Below are 25,334 nucleotides of genomic sequence, written 5' to 3'. Positions count from 1 at the left end.
CAGGAGGAGAAGGGGACGACAGAGGATGAGACGGCTGGATGGCATCACAGACTCGACGGACATGAGTCTGAGTGAACTCTGGGAGATGGTGATGGACAGGGAGGCCTGGCATGCTGCGATTCATGGGGTCGCAAAGAGTCGGACACGACTGAGCGACTGAACTGAACTGACACGGGTATATAACATTTGCATTGTTATGAATATGAGCATGAATAATCCCTGTAAGGTGCTTAGTGTTGTGACAGATAGTTGACCCTCACTAGGTGTTGTCTATGTTGTGTTATTATTCCTCTTATTAGTATTATGATAGGCAGAATATAGACCCCAAGATGTCCATGTCCTAATCCCCAGACTTAGATCTTATGTGACAAAAGGGACTTTGCAGATGTGATTAAGTTAAGGATCTTGACATGAGAGATGAGCCTGGGGTAACTGGTTGGCCCCAATCTCATCACATGAGATTTTAAAATCAGAGAAGCTTTCCTGGATGTGAACAGGGAGAGACAGACCATAGAAAAATGGTCAGAGAGATTAATGTTATTGGCTTTAAAAATGGAAAATGGGTGCCAAAAGCCAAGGAATGTGAGTAGTCTCTAGAAGCCACAATGGGCAAGAAAATGGATTCTTCTCTGTAGCATCTGAAGGAACCCAGCATCTTCACCCATGCCTACCAACACCATGATTTTAGCCCAGGGAGACCTAGGGCTGATTTCTGACTGTATAAGATAATAAAATCGTGATGTGTTAATCCATCCATCAAGTTTGTGGTAATTTGTTACAGCAGCAATAGAAAACTACAAGTATATTATGTAGCTACTAAGAGTAGCTGATATTAATACTACTACTAATTAGTAGTGAACAGTTACAACATTAAAGATATTGTGCACAAAGATATTGACATCCTCAAAGATGTGAATAACATTGTCACTACTCTAAGGAAGTTTGCACGTTAATACCACATTTAATAATATATTAAATAATAACTTTATTTGATAAATTAAACTATAGTATTTTTAGTATTCTGAGTGATTATATGAGTAAATTCTTTAAAAACAAAAAACCTTAAAGAACTCTAAGTCTATTATTCTCAAAAACCTTGGGTTAATGGTTTGCTTAAAGCAGACTTAGAGAATTCAAGACTGAAAGATACTGCTGCAAGCAAAGAAAATTGAGAACCTTTACTCCTGACCACATATTTATAATATATGACACCTCTCTACCCAAAAAAGGAAATTTGGGGGTATATTGTTGACAGTGTGATGAGATGATTTTTTGTTTGTTTCGAAGATTTTTTTTTAATCTTTATATTAGCTTAGTCACAGGAGAGTGCTTTAGATATTTTGCCGATATAAAGTCTAATATGTGTAAGATTTCTTCCAAAATGGAAAAGCACTCAGAAAGAGATCAAGGGAGAAAAATGGCTTTTTCCCCAAATATTATTCCAAATCTAAAATTAAGGTTTCAAAATGTTTCCTTGTATGGATTACACATTAAGAAGAGTTTGAATGTGTTCTTCCAATCTGTGCGGATCGAAAGTTTAGACTATGAAAATTCTGAAGGAAGGTAAGTAAGAGGTAGACAGTCTTAAAAAATCTTGTAGTAACCAATAATGATCAGAAAGCAGCGGGAACCAGCCATGGAACCTCCCTCAGGACAGTTAGGCACCCATCTTCCTGTAGCCCAGCAACTGCCTTTTGCCAATATGCACTGAGCAAGGGGCCCTGCCAGTGAGAATACAGGCAAGATCCTATTCCCTGCCTCCCCGACCCACAGTTTGCTGATTTCTAATCACACCAGACTGATTCAAGAGGAAAGGTAAAAACCTGAGGCAAACATGTGAAATCAAGACAGAGCCTGTGTTTCCCATTACCTCACCTGATTCTAGCACTTTTCCCAAGTGAATCATGAGAGCTGACAGGATTTACTCTTCATAAATCCACACACAGAGCTATGTCATCAATTTTCCTTTCTCTTCAGTTCTGTGCCTTTCTTTTCAGAAAGTGGTATAAACTTTTAAATCTTTATAATGATTTTCCTTGCATTAAAATTAGACTTTACTGAGTCCTCCTTCTTGCTCTCTTGTCATTGTTTTTAGACGCCCAAGCTTCAGCCAGGAATATCTGCCTGGGTTGTTACTGTCCCTGTAAAGGGGTTCAGCTAATAGTTTAGTTATCAAGTGTGCATCATCAAAGTCAACTAGATAATAACAAAACTCCAGCCTCAAACATAATTTTCAACTTACTTTTTAAAGGCTGTTTTACCAGTTTGCATTCATAGCTCTGAAATTGCAAAAACAAACAAACAAACAAACAAACCATGTGTACTAACACTTTCACCCACTCACTTCTTAATATTTCTAATAGAACTGCATGAAATAAAATAACCTTTGTTTTGTACATTCTTCTTTTCCATTTATTTTTATATAAACATTACCCTAAAGTTTTTATTTTCTAAGCAATATTGTGGTTAGTAACAAAAATATAACACATTACATGTCTGAAAAAGAATATTTTACAGTCTATTATGTATAGTAATTTTTTTAAAAAAGCTCTAAGATGAAGCAATGAAATTGTAAGAAAAGTAGTTACGAAAGAAAATATGACTGAAGAATTGTGTTCCCCTAGCATTTGTAAAAATAAATATATTTGAGCACAAAACCTCTGTTTCTCTCTTAAAGTCCTGAAAGAAAGTGAAACTATTATCTTATGGTAAAATACTTGGTAAGTAAATTATCAATATAATCTTTTTCTCAGTAAGTAGTGCTATTCTGTAGCATTTGGAAAAATAATCTTCCTTCTACTCCAGGGGTGGCCAGCACTGGTTATTAGAACATTTCTTCCTTCAGTAAAGTTGAAATCTACACATGGTAATTTTTATCTATTTGTTCAGCTCCGTTCTCTAGACATACAAACAATAAATATAATTCTTCATTCAAAATTAATAATAATCAGTCTTAAAGACTTTAAAAGTTTAAAGGGCATAAAAGCTCAATTAAAAAGAGGAATGATTACCATGAGAGATAGTTATTCAAGCTCACTTTTAATCAAACAAATGAAAATAAAAATCATGGCAAGGTATATTGTTTAACATTTATTAGAGCATCCACAATTTTAAATAATAGTTATATACCTAATGTTTGTGAAATTTTGGTGAAACTACCCTCTCCAATGGCTTTTCATGGAATGAATTAGTACAAATATTCTGGAAACAATTTGCCAGATGTTATAAGAACCATTAAAAATTTGATCTGGTAATCTAGTCCTTGAAATTTGTCATCAAAAAAGTCCAAAAGAAAGAAAAAAGTAAGTGCTCTAAGATGTCTTTGCAGACTTAAGTGTTATGCCAAAAAAGTAAAACCACGTAAATTCCACCATTTCATCAGGAAATGGTCCTGCGGTATAAACACAATGCATTTATACTTTAATTCAGATAAATAAGCTTCAGCCACTTAAAATTACAGTCAAAAACCCAAAAGGTTTACATTTACTATGATTCCAACTGTATAAAATTATCAATTTCTATAGCATAAACACATGCATCCAAATGAAATACAGTTGGTTTATTACCAAAGAGTAGACTGAGATTACAAGAGTTGTATATATGTGTGTATATATGTGTGTTTTTCTGTCATTGTCATATCATTTGTACCTTTTAACAGTGAAAATCTAAAGTTTTGAGGAAAATACATTTCAGAATGAAGCAACTGTGGTAGATAATCAGGGGACAAACAAAAAGCTGTAACCAACACAAATTTACCTGCATTAAGGAAAACATTTATTTTCAAAAAAAAAAAGACGTCCATATAAACATATAAAAATGATTCTCCCAGCTATTTAAAATAGATCTTAATTTATTCCATGCAGACTCTAAGGGGCCAGCAAGTATATCTGGCGTCTCTCTTTTGTTAGGTTACACAGTAAGCTCTGCCACTATTCCTGGAGATGTGCTCTACATTGCTGGACAGCCGCGGTACAATCATACAGGCCAGGTTGTCATCTATAGGATGGAGGGCAGAGACATCAGGATTCTCCAGACACTCAATGGAGAACAGGTAAGCTTCAAACTTGTCGTTTTAAATTAATCCATTCATATTCTTCCTGTGTAAATTGAATTATCTATTGTCCTAAACTTTTAAAAACACCCATATTCAACATCCACAGTATATAGGGTCTCGTGTTAGGTTTCTTGGAGGTATGTAAACTTATCTGCATCTTTGGCATCAGGAAAATTTCAGCTGGATGGAGATAGAGGTCAGAAAAATAGATACTGATGTAGATACAGACATATAAATAAATGCAAAAGGAATCTCAGACAGTAAGAAGTATGGAAGTGCCAGTCCCACAGATAGCAAATTCAGAAGATGGAAAGAGCCATAAGCTAGGATTGGTACAGAAAGTCTTCTTAGGAGATAAAATGTGGGCTAGTCGAGAGGAAAGACAATGTAGACAGGCAGAAAGAGCCAGTTAAAAAAAGTAGGTCCCAATTGTGTGAGGTTTTGAGTGTTGGAGTAAAGAATTCAGATTTTCTCCTGGAGGTGATGGAAATAATTTGTAACACATAAAATCAGAGAATTCTCTTTTGATAATATTGAATAGTAAAAGTAATTTAAGAAAAACTATATATGCAATATGCAATATAACTATATATAAATATTTTTAATTGAATGAAACATCTCTGCTATTGGTTATTATTAAATTCTGATAATTTAAGTAATTTTTATTCCTTTTTTCATAGTTTTCTGCATTTTCCAAGTATTCTAGAATGAGATTGTATTAGTTTTATTCTACATTCCTCATGGGATGGAAGCATTCTTGGGCTTCACTAAATAGTCCCAGTCTTTGGTTTACCTGCGCCCCCAACACACACACGAAATACTCAGAAGGGCAGGGCAGTGCCAGCCTCCCTCTCCTGCAGGAACCCTGACAGGCACCCAGCAAATGGCTCAGCTGAGCTGCCAAGAGACAGATGCTTCAAGCAGGTGCAGTTGCTGCCCTGGCTTTAAAGCCCTACAGGAGGCAAGATCTTTTCTAGTAGCACCGTAGACATAGCTTCCCTGGGTCTTGTTAAAGGCATGAAGTTTCAAGAGTCACTGGTTTCTAGGAAGCCCAAAATATATTATTTCCATCAAGTAGTTATCATTCCCCCCAGCCCAAATGCAACATCCCAATCAGAGGTTTTGTCACCACACTCAATGTTGCTAAGTGTTGAAATCCTTCTCTCCTCGTATTACACAGTGACAGGAAGCCAAAGGTCAGATTCTCATTTAGCAGGTGAGAGGGTGTTATTAGCCCTTTGCCCATAATCAGAAAATCCATCAACAATAAAAACAAGGCTCTTGTTGGAGGTCAAGGATGAGGTGAAAAGAACCTGAAACGATAGATCAACAATAAAAGTGGAAAAGGAAGGGATGTGGCAGACATAAGGAAGGGATGTGGCAGACATAAATAAGGAAGAACTGACAAGACTGTAAAATAAATCATTTGGATGACGTCTTAGGTCTGCTGTATACTTGCATTGCTCAGTTGCTCAGTTGTGTGCAACTCTTTGTGATCCCATGGACTACAGGCAGTCACTCTCCGCTGTCCATGGGATTTCCCAGGCAAAAATACTGGAGTGTATTATTTCCTCCTCCAGGGAATATTCCTGACCCAGTGATCAAACCCACATCTCCTACATCTCCTGCATTGCGGGCAGATTCTTTACCACTAAGCTACCAGGGAAGCTCCTTAGATCTGTTATCACTCTATTAATTGTCTAAAAGACAGGAAATGAAAAATTAGTATAAAAAAAACCCAACGTATGAGCATTTGAGAAGACTATCACAAATTATATAAATCATGAAAAATTTGAGTTTCAAGTCTGGGAGAAAGAAGGCACCATGATTAAAATGTCAGCAACTCAAGCAATTTAATTTTTTTTTTTTTAGTGGTATTTGGTTTTAGACATGTTTTCTATAACAGTGAGCACAAATTCAAATGGTTGCAAGTGGCAGGGAGGTAGAGCCAGTGAAAAAGCTGCTGGGCAGAAGACAAGAGGAAGTGGGAGCCAAGGCCTGGACAGCTTGTGACTTAGCCCCTGCTCAACTCTGGATGGCTATTGCCATGTAGGAATGAAGGGCCAATATTGTCAGACCTTAAAAATTTTTTAGTTATATTTGTAATTAATTCAATCTAAAAAGCAAAGACTTTTTAAACCCTTCATGAGCCTGTGAGAAAAGGACGTTCAAAAAATCAGCATCTAGCAACTGTCTAAATGTCTAGCAATGTGTAAAAATGTAGAACTGGGGGTCTTGCGGAGGATGGAGTGAAATCTGCCAGTTAAGATAGTGGGAATTGTTAGGGAAGAATTAATTATCTAAGGGAATAGAATAGTTGCAGTTCTGAGCTTAGGCGAGGTCACAGTCTAGGGGATGGAAGGAGAGAAAGGAGTCATCAAAGTGAAAGGGTGATCTATGGTACAGTGGTAGAACCATGAGAGCAAAAGTGACATCATGGAGGCCAAGACAGGAAGTTTCAAAGAGAAAATGATAAGAGCATCAAACTTCAAACACAGGTCAATATTTGGGAAAGTTATTGCACTTAGTGAAGCACAAGTACCCTGGATTTCTCTAAAACTCATTCCTGTCATTAAAGAGAACATATGATGACAGTCTTCTAAGATTCTAAGGTAAAATATGCTGCCCCAATGTTCCAAGATAATTCAATTCCTTGTGGTGTATTTCAGTTTATATTTTCATCTTATTGTATTTAAGCATGTACTGAAGCCACTGGGAAATGCCCTGTATTGTTCATTTCATTTTAAAAAAATTGTTCTATTCTTACTGGTCTTTTCTAATTCATGCAGAAGAGAAGTTAGGGTAAAAATCCAAAGAAAATCCTTACTCTTATTCTCAAGCTACAGACTCTAATATGACAGCTGCTCATCCTCCTGGATGGAACTGACTAATATTCATTAACTTCATTCAGAACCTATAAAGAGCTCTCAGGGAGCATCAATTTCTATATTTCATTTCCTTTGTCATCTGAATCCCAGATACTCTTCTCGATTGGTTTAAGAGAAATGCAGGTTTTTAGTTTCCTTGAGAGGTTCTGATGTTTATCAGACTGTTTTGTTCTGTTTTGTCTTGTGTCCTAGATTGGTTCCTACTTTGGAAGTGTTTTAACGACAGTTGACATTGATAAAGATTCTAATACTGATATTCTTCTAGTGGGGGCTCCCATGTTCATGGGAAGTGAGAAGGAAGAACAAGGAAAAGTGTATGTCTACGCTCTGAATCAGGTAATGGTTACTTTGGTAGAAATTCAGGAAAATCTCTTTCTTTGTTTCTTAAAATTTCAGTTAATAATGTTCTAATTTTTCACTCACTCTGGCAAAAGGAACAAGGAAGCTTTCGGGGCCAATCTACCCGACTAACCCCTCAGCCTCTAAATGAACATTTAGAATTGTAGCAAAATAACTCAGACAGTTAGATATTTTCTGCTTATAAATGTGAACTTTATTAAGAGTATATCGAATAAAGATAAATAAATTTCACTAGGTTCTTAAATTCGCAGGGCAACTATTAGTGAGCTCTGGTCTAGAAGTGGGTCACATTAACAGTTCAAGCTCTGAACTGAGTTGAGTGAGTGTGTATGGGCACACACGTGTGTGTGTAAAGGGAGGAGTGAGGAAAGACTGCAGAGAAGTAGTGAATGTTATGGCAGTCATACCAAACACTGAGCAAACTGCTTTCCAAGTATTCTTTGGAATACTTCACTCAGCTGCAGTGAGATTTTTGTTTCTCTGATCCTAGCTTCAGACATCATTTGCTAAGTGAAATAATTCTTGACTTCTTCATAAGAAGAATTTTTGTTGTGTACAGCAGAGTTGGGATATATCTATTTAGCTTGTTAAATTTTTAGTCTTTCCCATTTAATTATTTTAATCATAAATTATGTATCTTTCTCCCTATCATCTTTTTTATTCCTCCTGTCAACATTTTTTGGTCCTGTACTGTTTTTCCCTTTTTCCCGAGAAACTGTTTTCCTAGTCATCATTTCTGTCCTTTGTCGGGAAGAATATAGAGAGGCTTTTCCGAAAAACGCAATAATGAATAAAGAAAGGATAGTGACACAAATTGAGAATTTAAAAATCCAGCTCTTTAGCTTTAAAAAGTTGCTGATGAATTATACACTCATTCGATTACATAAAAAGAGACTCCATTAAAATCCGCAGTACATCCTTGCCTACACTCCTACAATCTGTTCGTGGAAATTTCTAATTTTGCTCTCAGATAGACACACTTCTTAAGAAATTTTGCAAACTTTACCCTTCAGGTACAAATGGTTTTTAATAGCACTGATTTAGTACATACTTTAAAACTTTGCTCTGCTGTAGTTATGACAGAAATCCATAAGGATTCTGTTTATCTTTCTTCCAGACAAGGTTTGAATATCAAATGAGCCTGGAACCCATTAAGCAGACTTGTTGTTCATCTCTGAAGCACAATTCATGCACAAAGGAAAACAAAAATGAGCCATGTGGGGCTCGTTTTGGAACAGCTATTGCTGCTGTGAAAGATCTCAACCTTGATGGATTTAATGACATTGTGATTGGAGCGCCCTTGGAAGATGATCACGGAGGAGCTGTGTACATTTATCACGGAAGTGGCAAGACTATAAGGGAAGAGTATGCACAAGTAAGAAGTGAAGCCTACAGATCCCTTCATTTATTTATTATTTTAGTGTAACAGGCATGGATGTTACCAAAATACAGTAATGGTATATAGTCATACAGTCAGTAGCAATGTATGGGGTTTTTAAAATTTTATTAGTCATTGAGGAAGCATTGGTTTATTATATGATTCATGTATTTTTAATCCTGTGATTCTTGCCCTTAACTGATAAATGGGTTCAATACCAGGCATCACCTGTCTTGCTTCACAAACTATTTTTTTCTTCTGGCTCTTGGGAAACTTGATTTCTAAGTTTTCTTCATAGTAAAATTACTTGTATTGAATATTTTATTGTTTTGTCTAGTTTTTCTTTTCTGTTGTCATATGCCTTGTCTCCATGACTTAATCTTTTTTTTTTTAATTGAAGGATAATTGCTTTACAATTGACTAGATCTTTTGAAATGGTAAAAACACAAAACAAAAGAGCACTTTTTAACGATGCTATTTACCAACTACAGTGTGTCTGATCCTAAACAGAGGGTACCACTTTCTGAGTAAGAGAATAGTAATTTTATATATATATATATATATATATATAGTATACTATATATATATATATATATATATAGTATTACTATATATATATATATATAGTAATATATATGATATAAAGGAGAAGAAATTGTTTTTATATTCAGTACCCATGTTTTTATAATAAAATCACATTAAGTTTATATTTATGAATTAAATTGGTGTATTTTCATAAAAATAAATTTGGACTTCTGAAGGTTTGTAATTTTCTACCAAGTAATCCCTCTTGGAAAAAATCTGAATAATTAAGTTTAACCTGCAGGGGATTTCTATTGTTCTTGATTTAAATTTATTGTCAGCTAATGACTCTATAAATTAGAGCCTAATATATAAATTAGAACTTTTTCCTACATGAGAAAAATGTCCATTTACAGAAGTGTTTTATATATTACAAAAGTAAAAGAATTTAAAGGGACTCTTCTAATGTAATTGTCTGTTTTTAAGTAACCATAGTTAATTGGACATTGAACAACTACTTATGAATAAAATAGAATTCACTACTTTTCTAACTCATGAAAAGAAAAACAGAAAAAATATTATTTCTTTTTATTTTGTAAATATTCTTTGGCTCCATAGTCAACAGAATTCTCAAAATCTATTCATGTCTTGTGAAGTTGTCCTTAATTTTTCATTGTCATAATGGCATTAATAGTGAAAAACAAAATAAAGGGCATATTTCAGTAGCATATTTTCACTAACAACACTCCGATCTGTTTAATAAGTGATTTGCTTCTGTTAAAAATCTTCATGGTACTTCATAACTGGAAACAGGCAATATTAACTATTGGAGTGTGATGAAATCAGGTACTGGAAGAAGGAGTTTCTTTCCTGTGTTCTTCACATTATTCATTCCGGTTCAGTACTTCAAACTTAATGGAGTGGCATTTGCAATATAAAAATAAGTATTTTAAAATCATTAATAAGTAGACTAGATTATCTTAAGCAATTATTTTGTAAAATGATGATAAATCAAGATGCAGCTTTAAGCAACAAAAACAATAAAGAATATTAGAGTTGAGTTTGTTTAATTATTGGCAGAATGCTTTCCCAAGAATAGGTGAGAAATGTGCTCATTCATTTCTGTGGTAACTAGAGGTGCTGCTTGTGTATGGAATGATCCAGAATCAAACTGAATCAAGCCCTCCAGAAGCGATGGGGTCAATAACTCCTGCTTTCTCTGCTGAAAAATATAAGGAAACAATTTTACAATGAACCACAACCTTTAGGCTTGAAAAAATGTTTTCATTTGCTTTGCCTTATTTGGCTTCTTAAATTTTATGACATTTAAGTGGAAGATAGGATAAGGAGACTCCAAGTTTAGGGAGAGTTTGTCAGTCAGGACTCCCTGCCAACAGGTTCTGTTAAAATGCTATCAGCTTGAACCTGAGCTAAGTTAGGAAGTGCAGATGTCACACATATTATGTATGGTAATGTACATGAGAACTCCCTATTCATTTGTGCTTCCCAACACTGTGGATACATGTGAATGAAATAGAATCTATTGTGCTCTTGACTTTCAGTACCATTTTTGACAGACAGTAAAGATCACATATTGAAAAATGTATTTGATAGAATGTATTATTTATACCCAACCTCAAAGTTCAATGAACCCCAAATTGACCCTAGGATAATTTTCCATTCCCTCTCTTGCTTGTCAGATGTGTTTCCAGTACCTTTAAATATCTCTGTGTAATGGAATTGAACAGAAACTAGAAAGCAGAGCCAATTACTCATAATGTTTTCCTTGAGGGTTAGACAAGATGACGTTATATAATATTTTTCCCTCTCTCTGGTGTCAGTAACCCTGAAATGATTTTGTCTGCACTATAAAAAGAATATCCTTTGGGAACATCTGAGTAAGTCCTGTGTCCCCACATGAGGGGCCTCTTGGGCAGGTTTCCAAAAGATCTCTCATTTTAATTTTTTGTCAACCAATCCAAGTTCTCAGATTTATTTGAAATGGTTTTTCAAGAGACTCTTCTGACATTAAAAACTCTGTTGGTATTTTCACAGCGTATTCCATCAGGGGGAGATGGCGAGACACTGAAATTTTTTGGCCAGTCCATTCACGGAGAAATGGATTTAAATGGTGACGGTCTGACTGATGTCACTATTGGGGGCCTTGGTGGTGCTGCCCTCTTCTGGTATGTATTTTAATAACATCCAATTAATCTGATCCACAACATCCACAAATTAACATGACGCATTACTGAGTCCTTGCCTGAGTGCGTGTGTGCTAAGTCGCTCCAGTCATGTCTTTGCAAGTTCAGACTCTGCGACCCTATGGACTGTAGCCTGCCAGGCTACTCTGTCCATGGGATTCTCCAGGCAAGAATACTGGAGAGGATTGCCATGCCCTCTTCCAAGGTATATTCCTGACCCAGGGATTGAACCCCAGTCTCTTATATCTCCTACATTGGCAGGCATGTATTTTAATAACATCCAGTTAATCTGATAATATTTTACAGATAGGTCAGGAAGATGCCCTGGAGAAGGAAATAGCAACTCCAGTAATCTTGCCTGGAAAGTCCCATGGACAGAGGAGTCACAAGAGTGGGACACGACTTAGTGACTAAATAACCAGAGCTCAGAGTATGATCAGAGTTTGTATACAAAATGTCCATTTCTTTTTTTTTGCTCCCATATTCAGAAAAAATGTATGCAGTTTGGGAACCTGAGAAACTGATAAATCTTAAAAATAAAGCACCTGTATTAAAAGAATAAGTAGAATCAACTCTTAATGTGGGTTATCTATTATGTGATTGTCATTCTGCTTAGAGCAGGGGATAGGGGAAAAGAGGGCCTCATACAGGATGTATATAAACAAGAAAGTTTCCCTAAATTTAAGTTACTTACAAGCTTTTAGGGATAACTGACTCTTCATTCATTTACATAGCGCATAGAACTAGGCGTTTGTGTGTCACTGACTGACTATATTGTTGGTCAAGTGTAAAAGCATCTACAATAGTGTTTTCTCTCAGTTTTTAAAATGCCTGCATCCCCAAATTAATTTCAGTTAATTGTAACATCCTCATCAAGAGTCAGATATGTTTACTAATGCCATTTAATTAATTAACTAGCTTATTAATAAATAAGTTATTAATTAATGGCATTAATAACTAGCTTTAACTAGTTAAAAGGCAATTTCAAAAGTGTTTTATTTTTTTAATGTGATTATTTCAAAAAAATGTAAATAAAATATCAATAACCTCATAAGAACTTTGTGTGACAATTTTGAAAAACGTCACAAACTTTGTTAATACATATAAAAGGATTTAATAAGTTAAAAAATATTTTCAACTATGTCTTGATGGAAAGTCCATATGTTGACTCTTTCAAATTAATCATTAGTTTAGTACGATTCAGATGGTCTTTTTTCAAACTTTATGTAGAAGGATAGTAAAGAAAATTATGAAAGAGGTGAAGATAGAGACTTGAAAAATATGACTTTGTCATAATTTAAGATAATCCTTAAGAACTAATGGTCAGATAAAAGTTATGCACTACACAGAGAGGAACTATTATGCTTTTTAAAAATTTTTAACCATGCAGCAGCAGGAAAGGAGAATGCCTAGGAAAGGAGAATGCTAGGCAGCATGGTCTGTGACTTTTGGGGAAGACCACTGAAAATCAAGGCTCCAAACCAGAAGTCACCAGTTTTGGAAACAACAAATATATTTAGTTTTTGTTTGAACTGCTAAATCTGGGTTAATTCATTAGGATAATCTTTACCCACAAATATTTATTGTATTCACCTCCTTGTATTGAAAAATATACACATGTTTTAAGGGCAATTTTTATTCTCCAATTTGTGTCAAGAGCTACTTTCAAAGCCCTGAAAACTTGTTTCTGGCCTCTCCTGCCCCCCAGTCAAGCCTTTATCATTGATGAGCCAGAATATCAGAGTTAGGTTCCTGACATCACATAGCAAAATGGACCAAACCAGCATAATAAAACACGAACACCAAGATTTGCAGTGCTGAAGAGGGAACTCAGAGAGGATACAGCTGGCAGGCGACAAACAGAGGCCCACTCAGCAGTCAGGGATGTCCAGGAGAGCCCAATCCTGTGGGCTAGACTGAGCTATATATTCTATAAAGATCTGTGTGGAGCAGAGCGGAGGTGTGGGGTAGGGAGAGGTCAAGGCAAATACATACCTGAAGGATCCAAACTATACACCCTCATTCACTCATTCATTGCTGGTGAAAGGATACACTGGTTAAAACCCATTAGCAGGCCTTTGTCACTAAAGTGTTAAAAAGCCTTAAAATGTTGTTTTTTCTTAAATTTTACCCCCTTATTGCAAAATTCAGACTTAAATTGAAGAAAGTAGGGAAAACCACGAGACCATTCAGGTATGATCCTAAATCAAATCCCTTACAATTATAGAGTGGAAGTGACAGGGATTAAATCTGATAGGCAGAGTGCCTAAAGAACTCTGGACAGAAGTTCCTGACATTGTACAGGAGGCAGTGATCAAGACCATCCCCAAGAAAAGAAATGCAAAAAGGCAAAATGATTGTCTGAGAAGGCCGTATAAGTAGCTGAGAAAAAGAAGAGAAGCTAAAGGTAAAGGAGAAAAGGAAAGATATAAGCAACTGAATACAGAGTTCCAAAGAATAGCAAGAAGAATAGCAAGGAGAGATAAGAAAGCCTTCTTCAGTGATCAGTGCAAAGATATAGAAGAAAAGAACAGAATGGGAAAGACTAGAGATCTCTTCAAGAAAATTAGAGATACCAAGGGAACATTTCATGCAAAGATGGGCTCGATAAAGGACAGAAATAGTATGGACCTAACAGAAGCAGAAGATATTAAGAAGAGGTGGCAAGAATACACAGAAGAACCATACAAAATTGATCTTCATGACCCAGATAACCATGATGGTGTGATTGCTCACCTAGAGTCAGACATCCTGGAATGTGAAGTCAAGTGGGCCTTAGAAAGCATCACTATGAACAAAGCTAGTGGAGGTGATGGAATTCCAGCTGAGCTGTTTCAAATCCTAAAAGATGATGCTGTGAAAGTGCTGCACTCAATATGCCAGCAAATTTGGAAAACTCAGCAGTGGCCACAGGACTGGAAAAGGTCAGTTTTTATTCCAATTCCAAAGAAAGGCAATGCCAAAGAATGTTCAAACTACTGCACAATTGCACTCATCTCACACGCTAGCAAAGTAATGCTCAAAATTCTCTAAGCCAGGCTTCAAAAGTATGCAAACTGTGAACTTCCAGATGTTCAAGCTGGATTTAGAAAAGGCAGACTAAGGAGAGAGCAAATTGCCAACATCCATTGGATCATTGAAAAAGCAAGAGAGTTCCAGTAAAACATCTACTGCTTTATTGACTTCACCGAAGCCTTTAACTGTGTGGATCACAACAAACAGTTGTGTTTCCACAACTGTGTGGAAAATTCTTCAAGAGATGGGAATACCAGACCATCTGACCTGCCTCCTGAGAAATCTGTATACAGGTCAAAAAGCAACAATTAGAACTGGACATGGAACAATAGACTGGTTCCAAATCAGGAAAGGAGTATGTCAAGGCTCTATGTTGTCACCCTGCTTATTGAACTTATATGCAGAGTACATCAGGCAAAATGCCAGACTGGATGAAGCACAAGCTGGAATCAAGACTGCAGGGAGAAATATCAATAACCACAGATATACAGATGAAACCACCCTTCTGGCAGAAAGTGAAGAAGAACTGAAGAGCCTCTTGATGAAAGTGAAAGAAGAGAGTAAAAAGTTGGCTTAAAACTCAACATTCAGAAAACTAAGATCATGGCATCTGGTCCCATCACTTCATGGCAAAACAGATGGGGAAACAATGGAAACAGTGAGAGACTTTATTTGCGGAGGTTCCAAAATCACTGCAGATGGTGACAGCAACCATGAAACTAAAAGATGCTCGCTCCTTGGAAGAAAAGCTATGAGCAACCTAGACAGCATATTAAAAAGCAGAGACATTACTTTGCCAACAAAGGTCCATCTAGTCAAAGCTATGGTTTTTCCAATAGTTATGTATGGATGTGAGAGTTGGACTATAAAGAAAGCTGAGCACCGAAGAACTGATGCTTTTGAACTGTGGTGTTGGAGAAGACTCTTGAGAGTCCCTTAGATTGCAAGAAAGCAAAGCAGTCAATCCTAAAGCAAATTAGTCCTGAATATTCATTGGAAGGACTGATGCCCGAAGCTGGAAACTCTGATACTTTGGCCACCTGATGGGAAGAACTGACTCATTGGAAAAGACCCTGAGGCTGGGAAAGACTGAAGGCGGGAGGAGAAAGGGAAGACAGAGGATGAGATGGTTGGATGGCATCACTGACTCGATGGACATGAGTCTGAGCAAGCTCCAGGAGTTGGTGATGGATAGGGAGGCCTGGCATGCTGCAGTCTATGGGGTCGCAGAGAGTCAGACATGACTGAGCAACTGAACTGAATTGAAAATTTTTTAAAGATAAAATCTATGATTAGAGATGTATGATCTTTAGAATAATCATAGTGCTGTAGGTTTCAGATTTTTTTTTAAGGAGTTAAGATACATATCCAATAAGAGAAGTCTGAATAAATAGATTATGGTTCATGTATTTGTTGGAATAGTATGCTGCTGCTGCTGCTAAGTCACATCAGTCATGTCTGACTCTGTGTGACCCCATGGACGGCAGCCCACCAGGCTTCTCTGTCCCTGTGACTCTCATAATGTTCTCATAAAAACAAAAATGTTGGAAAGTTGCTTGTAATATTTTTAAATAGGTATGCTTATATATGTATTTGGGCCAGTGTTTATATATGCATATGTGTGCGTATGTGTGTGTGTGTCTCTCTCTCCTCTCTCTCTCTCTCTCTCTCTATATATATATATATGAATAGTGATTAGTGCTGGGTGATAGAATTATAATTGTTTTGTATTTTTTGTTTCTTTTATTATATTTTCATATTTTCTATGGGTAAATTGTTTTAAGAGAAAAAATATATAATTTTTTTTAATGCAAAAACATAAGCAGAGTCCTATGTATTCACAAGATCATTGTTGTTGTTTAGTCACTAAGTCATGTCTGACTTTTTTGCAACCCATGGACTGTAGCTCACCAGGTTGTTCTGTCCATGGGGATTCTCCTGGCAAGAATACTGGAGTGAATTGCCGTTCCCTTCTCCAGGGCCTCTTACCGGCCAGGGATTGAACCCATATCTCCTGCATTGGCAGGCGGATTCTAAGAGCCGGTCTGATTGCAAAGCAAAAGCCACATAAAGGTATTTAACAGTTATACTGGCTTCATTCTAAGGCATTGACCTCAGGCTCCATATACTCTCTTTGCCTAATTTTGGATTACTGTGCTCTCAATTTGGATTAGTGGAAATCACCAGACGTTGGAATTAGAAAGACTGGGTTTAAATCCTAGTTTAAATCCCTGGACAGCTTCTGACAAAATAATCTCTCAAAGTCTTGGTTATATATAAAACAGAGGAAAATAATATGTCTTGTTATGAAAGCTAATTTAAAACGTAAGTGAATAATAAATAGCACGTGTATAAGAATGGATAGCACAGTTCTTCTCACGCTGTTCTGCTTCTCTTTCCCAGAAACAGGAGCAGGGCTGACCCTACACGAAGAACAGACAAGTGTTAGAGTGCAACAAAGTTGTCCAGGGGTCCTCTGGACTCTTCCCAGGTTGGGAACAAACTTGAAGGTGCTGAAAATATGGTTTTGGCTCTGAGGTTGCACCTGGCCACTTGATTTCATCTCTTTTCTCTCATAGGCAATTACAGTTCCTTGGCCTATCAATTGTAGGGAATGAAAATTAATTTTCCTTGTACCTTTCTGATTTCCTGGCTGAGACTTCTGTAATAAAAGACAGATTAACAGAAAAACCTAAAACAAACGAAAACCAGAAAATACCCAGAAGTTTATTAGAACACGTATACCTCATGTATACATGGGAGATAATGAATGACTCTCTGAGGTAGCTTAGAATTCACACTTAAAAATTATCTTAGTAGGGAAAGGAAAGGGAGATGTAGACCTCTTAGGGAAAATGGGTGATTTTTAGGAAAGATGAATAGGCCCTTAAAAGAACAGATGGGAGGTAAAACAGCTTGTAACAAAGTTTGTCCGGGTATGGTGTCCACTCCAGCCTCCTCTCGTGTGACGTCAGTCTTCTCTGGTTGATGAAACTCCTGGGAAAGGATTTATGACAACTGAGTTCTCTTTAGAGGATGCATCTTTAGGCAGTTAATTGGAGTTCTGAGAAAGCCTCTCAGCATTTCTTGTATTTTAAGTGCCTGCAGTTCAAACAATCCGTATACCAAAGTGGCATGCTTTGCGGTGGGGTGTCCTGAACTCCTATAGTCATATTTTAGGGTGACATATTCTGCCCCCCTTCAGAACCCAATGCCTACCATGGTTCCAGAATAACCAGGGTATCTTCAGAATGTCAGATGCAATCTCTTCTGTATCAAAGCTTCATGAGAGAAAGGCATCCTGAGAACCCATGCTGCATACAAAGAAGAAGCATCTCAGATCACTCACTCATCTCGCACTCCCAAAAGGATGGCATGCATTAAATGTAAAAATAAATAGTGATTCCCCATGGCTTATGTGTTTGCAGGTCTCGAGATGTGGCTGTTGTTAAAGTGACCATGAATTTTGAACCCAATAAAGTGAATATTCAAAAGAAAAACTGCCGTGTGGAGGGAAAGGAAACGGTGTGTATAAATGCCACGGTGTGTTTCAATGTGAAATTGAAGTCCAAAGAAAACGTGGTTTATGAAGCTGGTAAGTGTCATACATACAGAAGTACTTTGGAGCAGGAGGACAGTGTATTCTATTTGCTCCCACAGGATGAATCCAGTAAGATAGTGTATTTCCCTCGATGATAGGAATCTGACATCACATCTGCCTCTGTGAACATACTGAACCTTGAAAAAAACTCTAATGTAGAAGGAATGGGTTATGGAACCTGTAAATTCTGGAGCAGAAACTACATACTTATATTTGGTTGCCTTCTGTAGCTGGATTCCGTATTTCTCCTCTGGCTCTTCTATTTACTCTGAACAGTCAAGTGCCAGAGAAAGAGAGAGAAACAGTCACCAGTTCTAAGGCAGAGTTGAAAACTGGGTTCTCTCCAGTAAGACTGGTATTACAAAGGACCTGAATGCCCCTACCTTCCTGAGATCTCTGCCCCAATCAGAAGGTGACCCTTGTATTTTAGGGTCAAACAGATCCCATGTGTGTTCTCAGGCACATCACATCAGCCTGGGTATCCCCTTTTTGCCTATATTCTACAATTCCTAAAGCAGTTTTTAATGATACTGAAACATGTTGGAGCCAAAACTGGGGCGATCATTGGCTGCCCAATAGTAGTTTAGTCTGCAAACCAAATATAAGTAGAAAGAGAAAAACGATTAGTCCTTAGAATCTATTTTTCTTAGCTTGCACTACATGTGCCTATTTATGATCTGCAATAGACCTCTGCCTGGAAGATAAATGAGGTCTAGGAATGTAAAATAATGACTTACATTATCATATGCAACATTATTTGTCTTATTTTTATATAATAATTAAGCAAGGAAATAAGAAAGATTGCTGCCTTCATATAAGGTATAAGGCCTAACTTGTTTTCCTTATCGTGGTATGCTTATTTTATTAAACTTTTATTTATTTAACTTATTTTATTATATCCTTTGAATAGTCGAAAATGACATCTTTTATAATATAAGTTTAAAATATCATTAATGTATATTTTTGCCTCTGTTGAAATACAACATAGTCAATATTCTAAACAGGGTCTAAAGTTTCTAAATTAAAAAAAAAAAAAAAACTAAGTGAAAACCCAGTGAACATACCCACATGGTCAAGAAGTTAGGTGGTATGTAGGTAGGTGTGTGTAAACATACATATACATTTCTTGATAAGTATAATTAAACATTAAAAGCCTTGCAAACTTGGAGAGTTCTTTAGAGTTCCTCAAGATTATCTTCATGACTGCAAATACCATTGTACTACAGTAGTGTGAATATGCTGAATCACTTGTGTTGAGTGGTTGCTCTAGAGATTTTTCTGTAATATTAATGAGCTGGATCATATGATAATAACCCCAAATAAACATGTCTGCCAATTATTCTTTTTTTATTTTTATAGATATGCAATACCGTGTCACACTAGATTCTCTAAGACAGATATCACGGAGTTTTTTCTCTGGAACTCAAGAGAGGAAGATTCAAAGGAACATCACAGTTCGAGAGTCAGAATGCACTAAACATTCCTTCTACATGTTGGCAAGTAAATCATATATAATAGCTGACTTATTCCAGATCAAAATAAAATAGAGATGCCTTATCTCAAGTCAGTCAATCTTACGTTTATGTCAAAGTACAAATCATGAATTAAACTTTGTTCCGTTTTCTTAGAAAATCACAGATCTGATTTCCTAATTTCCAAATATATTTCATAAAGCTCTCTTTCATATTCCTTCTGTATGTTATCAGACATCCATATATTATGGAACAGTAAAAGGCACGGTGCACCAGTTGATAGAGGTCTTGTATTTCATTCATTTATTGATTTCATTCATTCTTTCAACTTGAAAGCATCACTGAACTTTTGCAGGCCTTGTCTGTCAATTGTGGCTAAGTGGTTAAATGCCCTGAGGGGGAACTATTGGGCCTTATGCTTTCTGGGGTCTGTTTTTGTCCGTTGAACTATATGTTTCACTCTTTGTCTTCAGACTGAAGGAAAAATATCTCGCATTTTCCATCATCTGTAAGCTTTATGCTACCTGTTTCTATTTTAGTGGATGAGGGAGCCTTGGAAAGCAAATTATTAACCTCTAGAGATGGCTGCTAAGCCAGTTTGAACCATTTGAAATGTATTTGATTGGATCACTGTGTACGTGGAGCAAGAGTCTCTTAAAATGTATGTGACACTAAAGAAAAAGAAAAGCAGAACAGATGTACTGAGAAAACACTGACTTTAGTAATGGAGATTGAATCTGAGACTTGAACATGATCTTGGAATTTTAAATGAAATAAGCCTATTTGCCCCTACTTCTGACGTACTTCATTATTCCTGATGAATATTTCATATTTTGAAAACATTGTAGTCAGGGGCAGGAAAGTGACAGAAGATATGCAAGCTGGTGTGCCACATTTATTCTTCCTCAGCGATTTTCAAGCCAATATTCCTCACGACATATATCAAGATAAGCTTTTTTGATCAGCATTGAATTCAGTCTGTGGTGAGAAAAATAAAAATGGAGTTAATTTCCTATTTGCTTCATCAGAATTGAAACTTTAGGAGTTAGGACTTGGATAAAATCTGAAAAGGTGTGAAACCAGATTTGGCAATGCCTCCGACCTACTCACTGTTGTATATATTTCTCCAAAAATTTAGCATCTAGCTATATCTAGGCACTGGTATTGAAAGGAATGAACTAGTTTCAAAATTTCCAAAATACTTCTGGATTTTGATGGATACTTTAACATTTTTTATGGAGTCAGCCAGGAGGGAATTTGTAGCCCAGCTTACCTACTTTCTGAGTAATTTTGACAAAGTGGTTTAGTCTCTTAGTTTTATTCATCTGTAAAAATAAAGTTTTATTTTATTTATCTATTTATTTATTTATCTGTAAAATAAAGATTATAATTATTATGTGTCTTAGAAGATTGTTGAAATAATTCTCAATAATGTGTATAAAGCTCATAATTCTGGCCATGCCATAAATGATGGCTGTCACTGATGGTAATAAAGACAATATTGATCACATCCATATTATTTTCATACCCTGTCACATTATAAAATTCTTACAACTCAAGGGATATATCATATTAAAGAAATGCAACTCAGTTTAAAGAAGGGTTTCTCTCTTGAAGTTGAGAGATATTCCTAGAAGTATTACATAGTGTTTTTTAGCTCCAAGTCTCAAGAGAAATGATATTGTTATGCAGGTAGCTTGGAGCTGTACATCCTGACATGGCCAAGTACAACCTATCTATCATTCCAACAGGCTCATCTGAGAAGCTGGATGTGAGTCAGCTGGTTACAGTTGGAAGCCTCTGTGTTCCGGAAGTGTCCCTTGTCAAGGCAGAAAGGCAGTCTCTCTAGTGAAGCAAAAGCCTGATCAGGTCATATGTCAGATCAGGAGCACAAGAAGGTCCAATAAGCCTGACCCATGGGGCAAAAGAAGAAAGCCATCACAGGGCCCAAGAAATATGATGCCAATGACATGTTCTGTGTTTTGACCTCTAGGACAAGCATGACTTTCGGGACTCTGTGAGAATAACTTTGGATTTTAATCTTACCGATCCTGAAAATGGGCCTGTTCTTGATGATTCTCTACCAAATTCAGTACATGAATATGTAAGTCAGATTTTTAAAATTTAGAATGCCTATTTGTGAATATATTGAGAAAAAAACTTGAAACATAAACAGATGCACACACACCAGCCTAAAGCAATTATTTTAATTGTTTTAAAAAAGGAATTAGATTGTTCTAGACTTTTCTCAATTCTACTGACTTCCTTTTGCTGGAGTTTAAGGGAACTTACAAATGACACCTATTTTTATCTTTTCTGAATTAGGAGCAATTGAAAGAAAGACATGAGTTGGCCAGCTGGAACTCCCCTTTATTACTCATGAACACTGGGTTCCAGGGCATGGTTTGAGTATAATGGGGGTCCTCCTACAGAGCCAGGCTTAGGCCACAGGTAACTAAACAGGTCATTAGCAGTGCTCACTAAGCTCTGGCCTTCCCGGGGACCTACTTTGTAAAACTTGCAGGATGGAAATGTGATATATCCTTCCCCGTGGGCTCACCACTGCCCCAACAGCAGAAGACACAGGAAGGGACTAAACTGTGCTCACCTAGTTTCTGCTTCCAGGTTCAGTCTACTGTCTGATCGCTGCAAAAGAGTGAGATTGTGAATGTGGCACGGATGGAATTTGTTAGCCATTCAGTCATGTCTGATTCTTTGTGACCCCATGGACTGTAGCCCACAAGGCTCCTCTGCCCCTGGGGTTTTCCAGACAAGAATACTGGAGTGGGTTGCCATTTCCTTCTCCCACTAATGGAGTTGGGATGGGAAATTCATTTTCCCCTGCACCTATCTTCTGCTTTCCCTTCCTTCCTTACAAGTATATTTACTGAGTGTCTTTCATGTTCCAGACATCAGAACTTGCAGTTCTAACCTAGGAAACAAGTATTAGGTAGTCATTACAGGACATGCCCTGGAGGAGAACTTCAGAGCTCAAAGGGAACTTCTGCTACACTGAGGTATCAAGGATTAGAAAGTGAAAAGTCAAAGTCAGTCGTGTCTGACTCTTTGTGACCCCATGGACTGTACAGTCCATGGAATTCTCCAGGCCAAAATATTGGAGTGGGTAGCCGTTCCCTTCTCCAGGGGATCTTCCCAACCCTCCCTGGAACTTAGGCCACTGCAGTTGAGACCTGTAGCACAGGAAGGTTTTTCCATCCTATTAGAGGAGTGGAGAGGGCAGTGTTCCAGGAAGAGGGATACATGCCAAGGTTCAGAGACATAAAAGAAACTCAGTAAGCTCACCAGTGCTGCTGAAGCTGAAGAGCAAGGGCAGAAGGTGATGTGAGATGAGACAGGAGGCACAGACAGGAGCCAGATCACCAGGACTTTGTGCCACTGCGCAGACTTTAATTGTTCCTGAAGAGCCGAGGAATGCTCTTGACGGCTTTAGTCGGTTTGGGGATAGCACTGGATTTTGGGGGGCTCTTTTAAGAATTACTTCAGCTGCAAGGTGGAAAATGTTTGGAGGGAATCAAGAGTGGGTATGGAAGACCAGTCAGGGAGTTGTTGCTTTAGTTCAGGGAGCAAGTAAGAAAAGCTGGCTAGAGATAGAGGTGGAAATGCAGAGGCAAGGAGGTATGGAAGATGTTTAGAACAGAGGTGGAGTGGATGGTTCTTGGTGATGGGTTGGATAATGGGGAGGGGCTGAATGAAGAAGAGGAGTCAAGGAAAGTGCCCAGTTAGGTGGTTTGATCTTTTCCTATCCGCTTGACCAAAGCTATTATGATCTTAAGTATTTGATTCTTTTAAACAGAAAATCTCATGATCAGAGTTGAGTGTTACAGTGTTCTCTCATAACTTTGGATCACGGAGTACTTGACTTATTTCTTTGAAACTGTTCAGTTCTGGCAGATGAAAGCCAGTGAAAAACATCTGTGAAAACTGTGCATTCCTTAAAAGACTGGAAAAATTTATAGCCAAAAGTAAAAATTACGATTTTCCCCTATAAATTATAGAAACAACTATAAAAATTCCTTATGATTTCTGCAGTGAAATCTGTTCTGTTTATGATCTGCTTATTTTGGAAATATGTCATTTCTTTTATGCTAGTTCACAGGTAATTTTCAATAATGCCTAGCTAAATTTTGAAAAAATGCTTTTCTGTGACCATTTCAGATTCCCTTTGCCAAAGATTGTGGAAACAAGGAAAAATGTGTCTCGGACCTTGCCTTGGATGTATCCACCACAGAAAAGGGCCTGCTTATTGTCAAGTCCCACAATGATAAGTTCAATGTTAGCCTCACGGTCAAAAATAAAAAGGACAGTGCCTATAACACCAGAACCATAGTGAATTATTCTCCAAATCTAATTTTTTCAGGAATTGAGGTAAACCTTTAGTTTTATATTTATTTATTCTTGTAATAATCAGGCATTGAACCTACTTTTCATACTAAGGGGATAACTTTTATTACATTGATTTTAGAAAACTAGAAAGCATTTTGTACAAAACTAGCACTTACTAATGATTAAAGGACCAAATTTTTTTTTAAATTTTTTGTTTTGATATATTTCTTTAGAGGTGTATGACTTTTCTTGGATTCAGTATCCACAAAGGATTGCTGATGTACCAAAACTGTAGGCTTCACAGAAGACTTACATCACTGAAATTAAGACTAAGTCAAGAAAAAATGAAGTCTAAAGAGTTTAACAGAAGGGCAGAGAAGGAGCAGTACATTTGCTGAACAATAACAAAACATTTATGTGCATAAAAATCAAGATACCATTCCCCACTTTCTATGCATGATCCTTACATTGGCAAGGGAATTGTATTAAATGACTATGTCTCATTGTCGTGACAGAAGGGTTTTTTTTAATTATTATTTTGTCAGTAACATACAGCTGCATAAGATGCTCTATCAGGATTAATTAATACTTCTAAATTTGAACTTTGCATTGAATTACGATCTCTGAATTAACTCCCCTGAATTAAAATTGTGTATATTTATATGAATTAGTACTGTATATGATTCACATTAAAACCAAGTATGCTAAATATATATAATATTAAAACTTTAATTGTCCAGGTTCTGTAAATTCAGATTTTCACTGATGTGTGTACGTGTGTGTGTTAGTCACTCAGTCGTGTCTGACTCTGCGACCCCCCATGCACTGTAGCCCACCAGGCTCCTCTGTCCAAGGGATTCTCCAGCCAGGTACTGGAGTGGGTTACCATTTCCTTCTCCAATTTATTAGGACATCACTCAGGAACATGATACTAAGATAGGCTTAAAAAATGTCCTATATTACTGCCACATAGTTTAGATTCAGTAAAGAATGTTTTTAAAAAATCTCTAAGAGCAAAGCAATGCCAGGAAAATAGTAGCCTTGAATTTTTCTGAGAAAAGAGGACTGTACTGAAAGTCACTCTGTCTCTTCTTCAGCTGACTTCACGGCCTTGGCAGAGAGGCAGAGAAATCAACGAGGCCTCTCTCTAAATACTTCTATTTACAATGGCAATCCTAATAATAATAGTTTTTTCTTGAGTCGTATTATGTGTCAGACACTGTTCTATAAGGTTTATTTATTTAATTCTCATTGATTCCTTTGCAAGTAAGGTATTACTGTACTACAGAGATTCTAAGATAAACCCTTTTTTAACAATTTAATGCTTCTGTAATTGCATTTTACAATTGATATGCTTATTTTACGGGTAGCATTATTGTTTCCTTTTTGTTGTATGTAAAATACTGGTGAATCTCACATTCAAAGGCAGTTTCAATTTGATGAGATAGAGTTTGACTAACCCCAGTAGATGGAAAATCAGACCCAGAGAAGAGAGG

At 36.8% G+C, this 25,334-nt stretch overlaps 1 protein-coding gene across 1 annotated transcript in view; it reads left to right on the top strand.

Moving 5' to 3' along the window:
• Positions 1 to 25,334, top strand: part of ITGA1 (integrin subunit alpha 1) — a 164,932-nt gene that overhangs the window by 118,457 nt on the left and 21,141 nt on the right. The window contains exons 12-19 of the mRNA XM_052658983.1: positions 3,909 to 4,051; positions 7,135 to 7,278; positions 8,420 to 8,677; positions 11,258 to 11,388; positions 17,850 to 18,016; positions 19,382 to 19,518; positions 21,488 to 21,598; positions 23,671 to 23,880. Of these exons, the coding sequence (XP_052514943.1) occupies positions 3,909 to 4,051; positions 7,135 to 7,278; positions 8,420 to 8,677; positions 11,258 to 11,388; positions 17,850 to 18,016; positions 19,382 to 19,518; positions 21,488 to 21,598; positions 23,671 to 23,880 (1,301 nt within the window). The remainder of the gene's footprint in view (positions 1 to 3,908; positions 4,052 to 7,134; positions 7,279 to 8,419; positions 8,678 to 11,257; positions 11,389 to 17,849; positions 18,017 to 19,381; positions 19,519 to 21,487; positions 21,599 to 23,670; positions 23,881 to 25,334) is intronic.

The sequence above is a fragment of the Budorcas taxicolor genome, chromosome 20, assembly GCF_023091745.1.
Source record: "Budorcas taxicolor isolate Tak-1 chromosome 20, Takin1.1, whole genome shotgun sequence".
NCBI classification, from domain to species: Eukaryota; Metazoa; Chordata; class Mammalia; order Artiodactyla; family Bovidae; genus Budorcas; species Budorcas taxicolor.
Note: the sequence above shows the minus strand (reverse complement) of the source record. Positions and strands in the feature narration are given on the sequence as shown.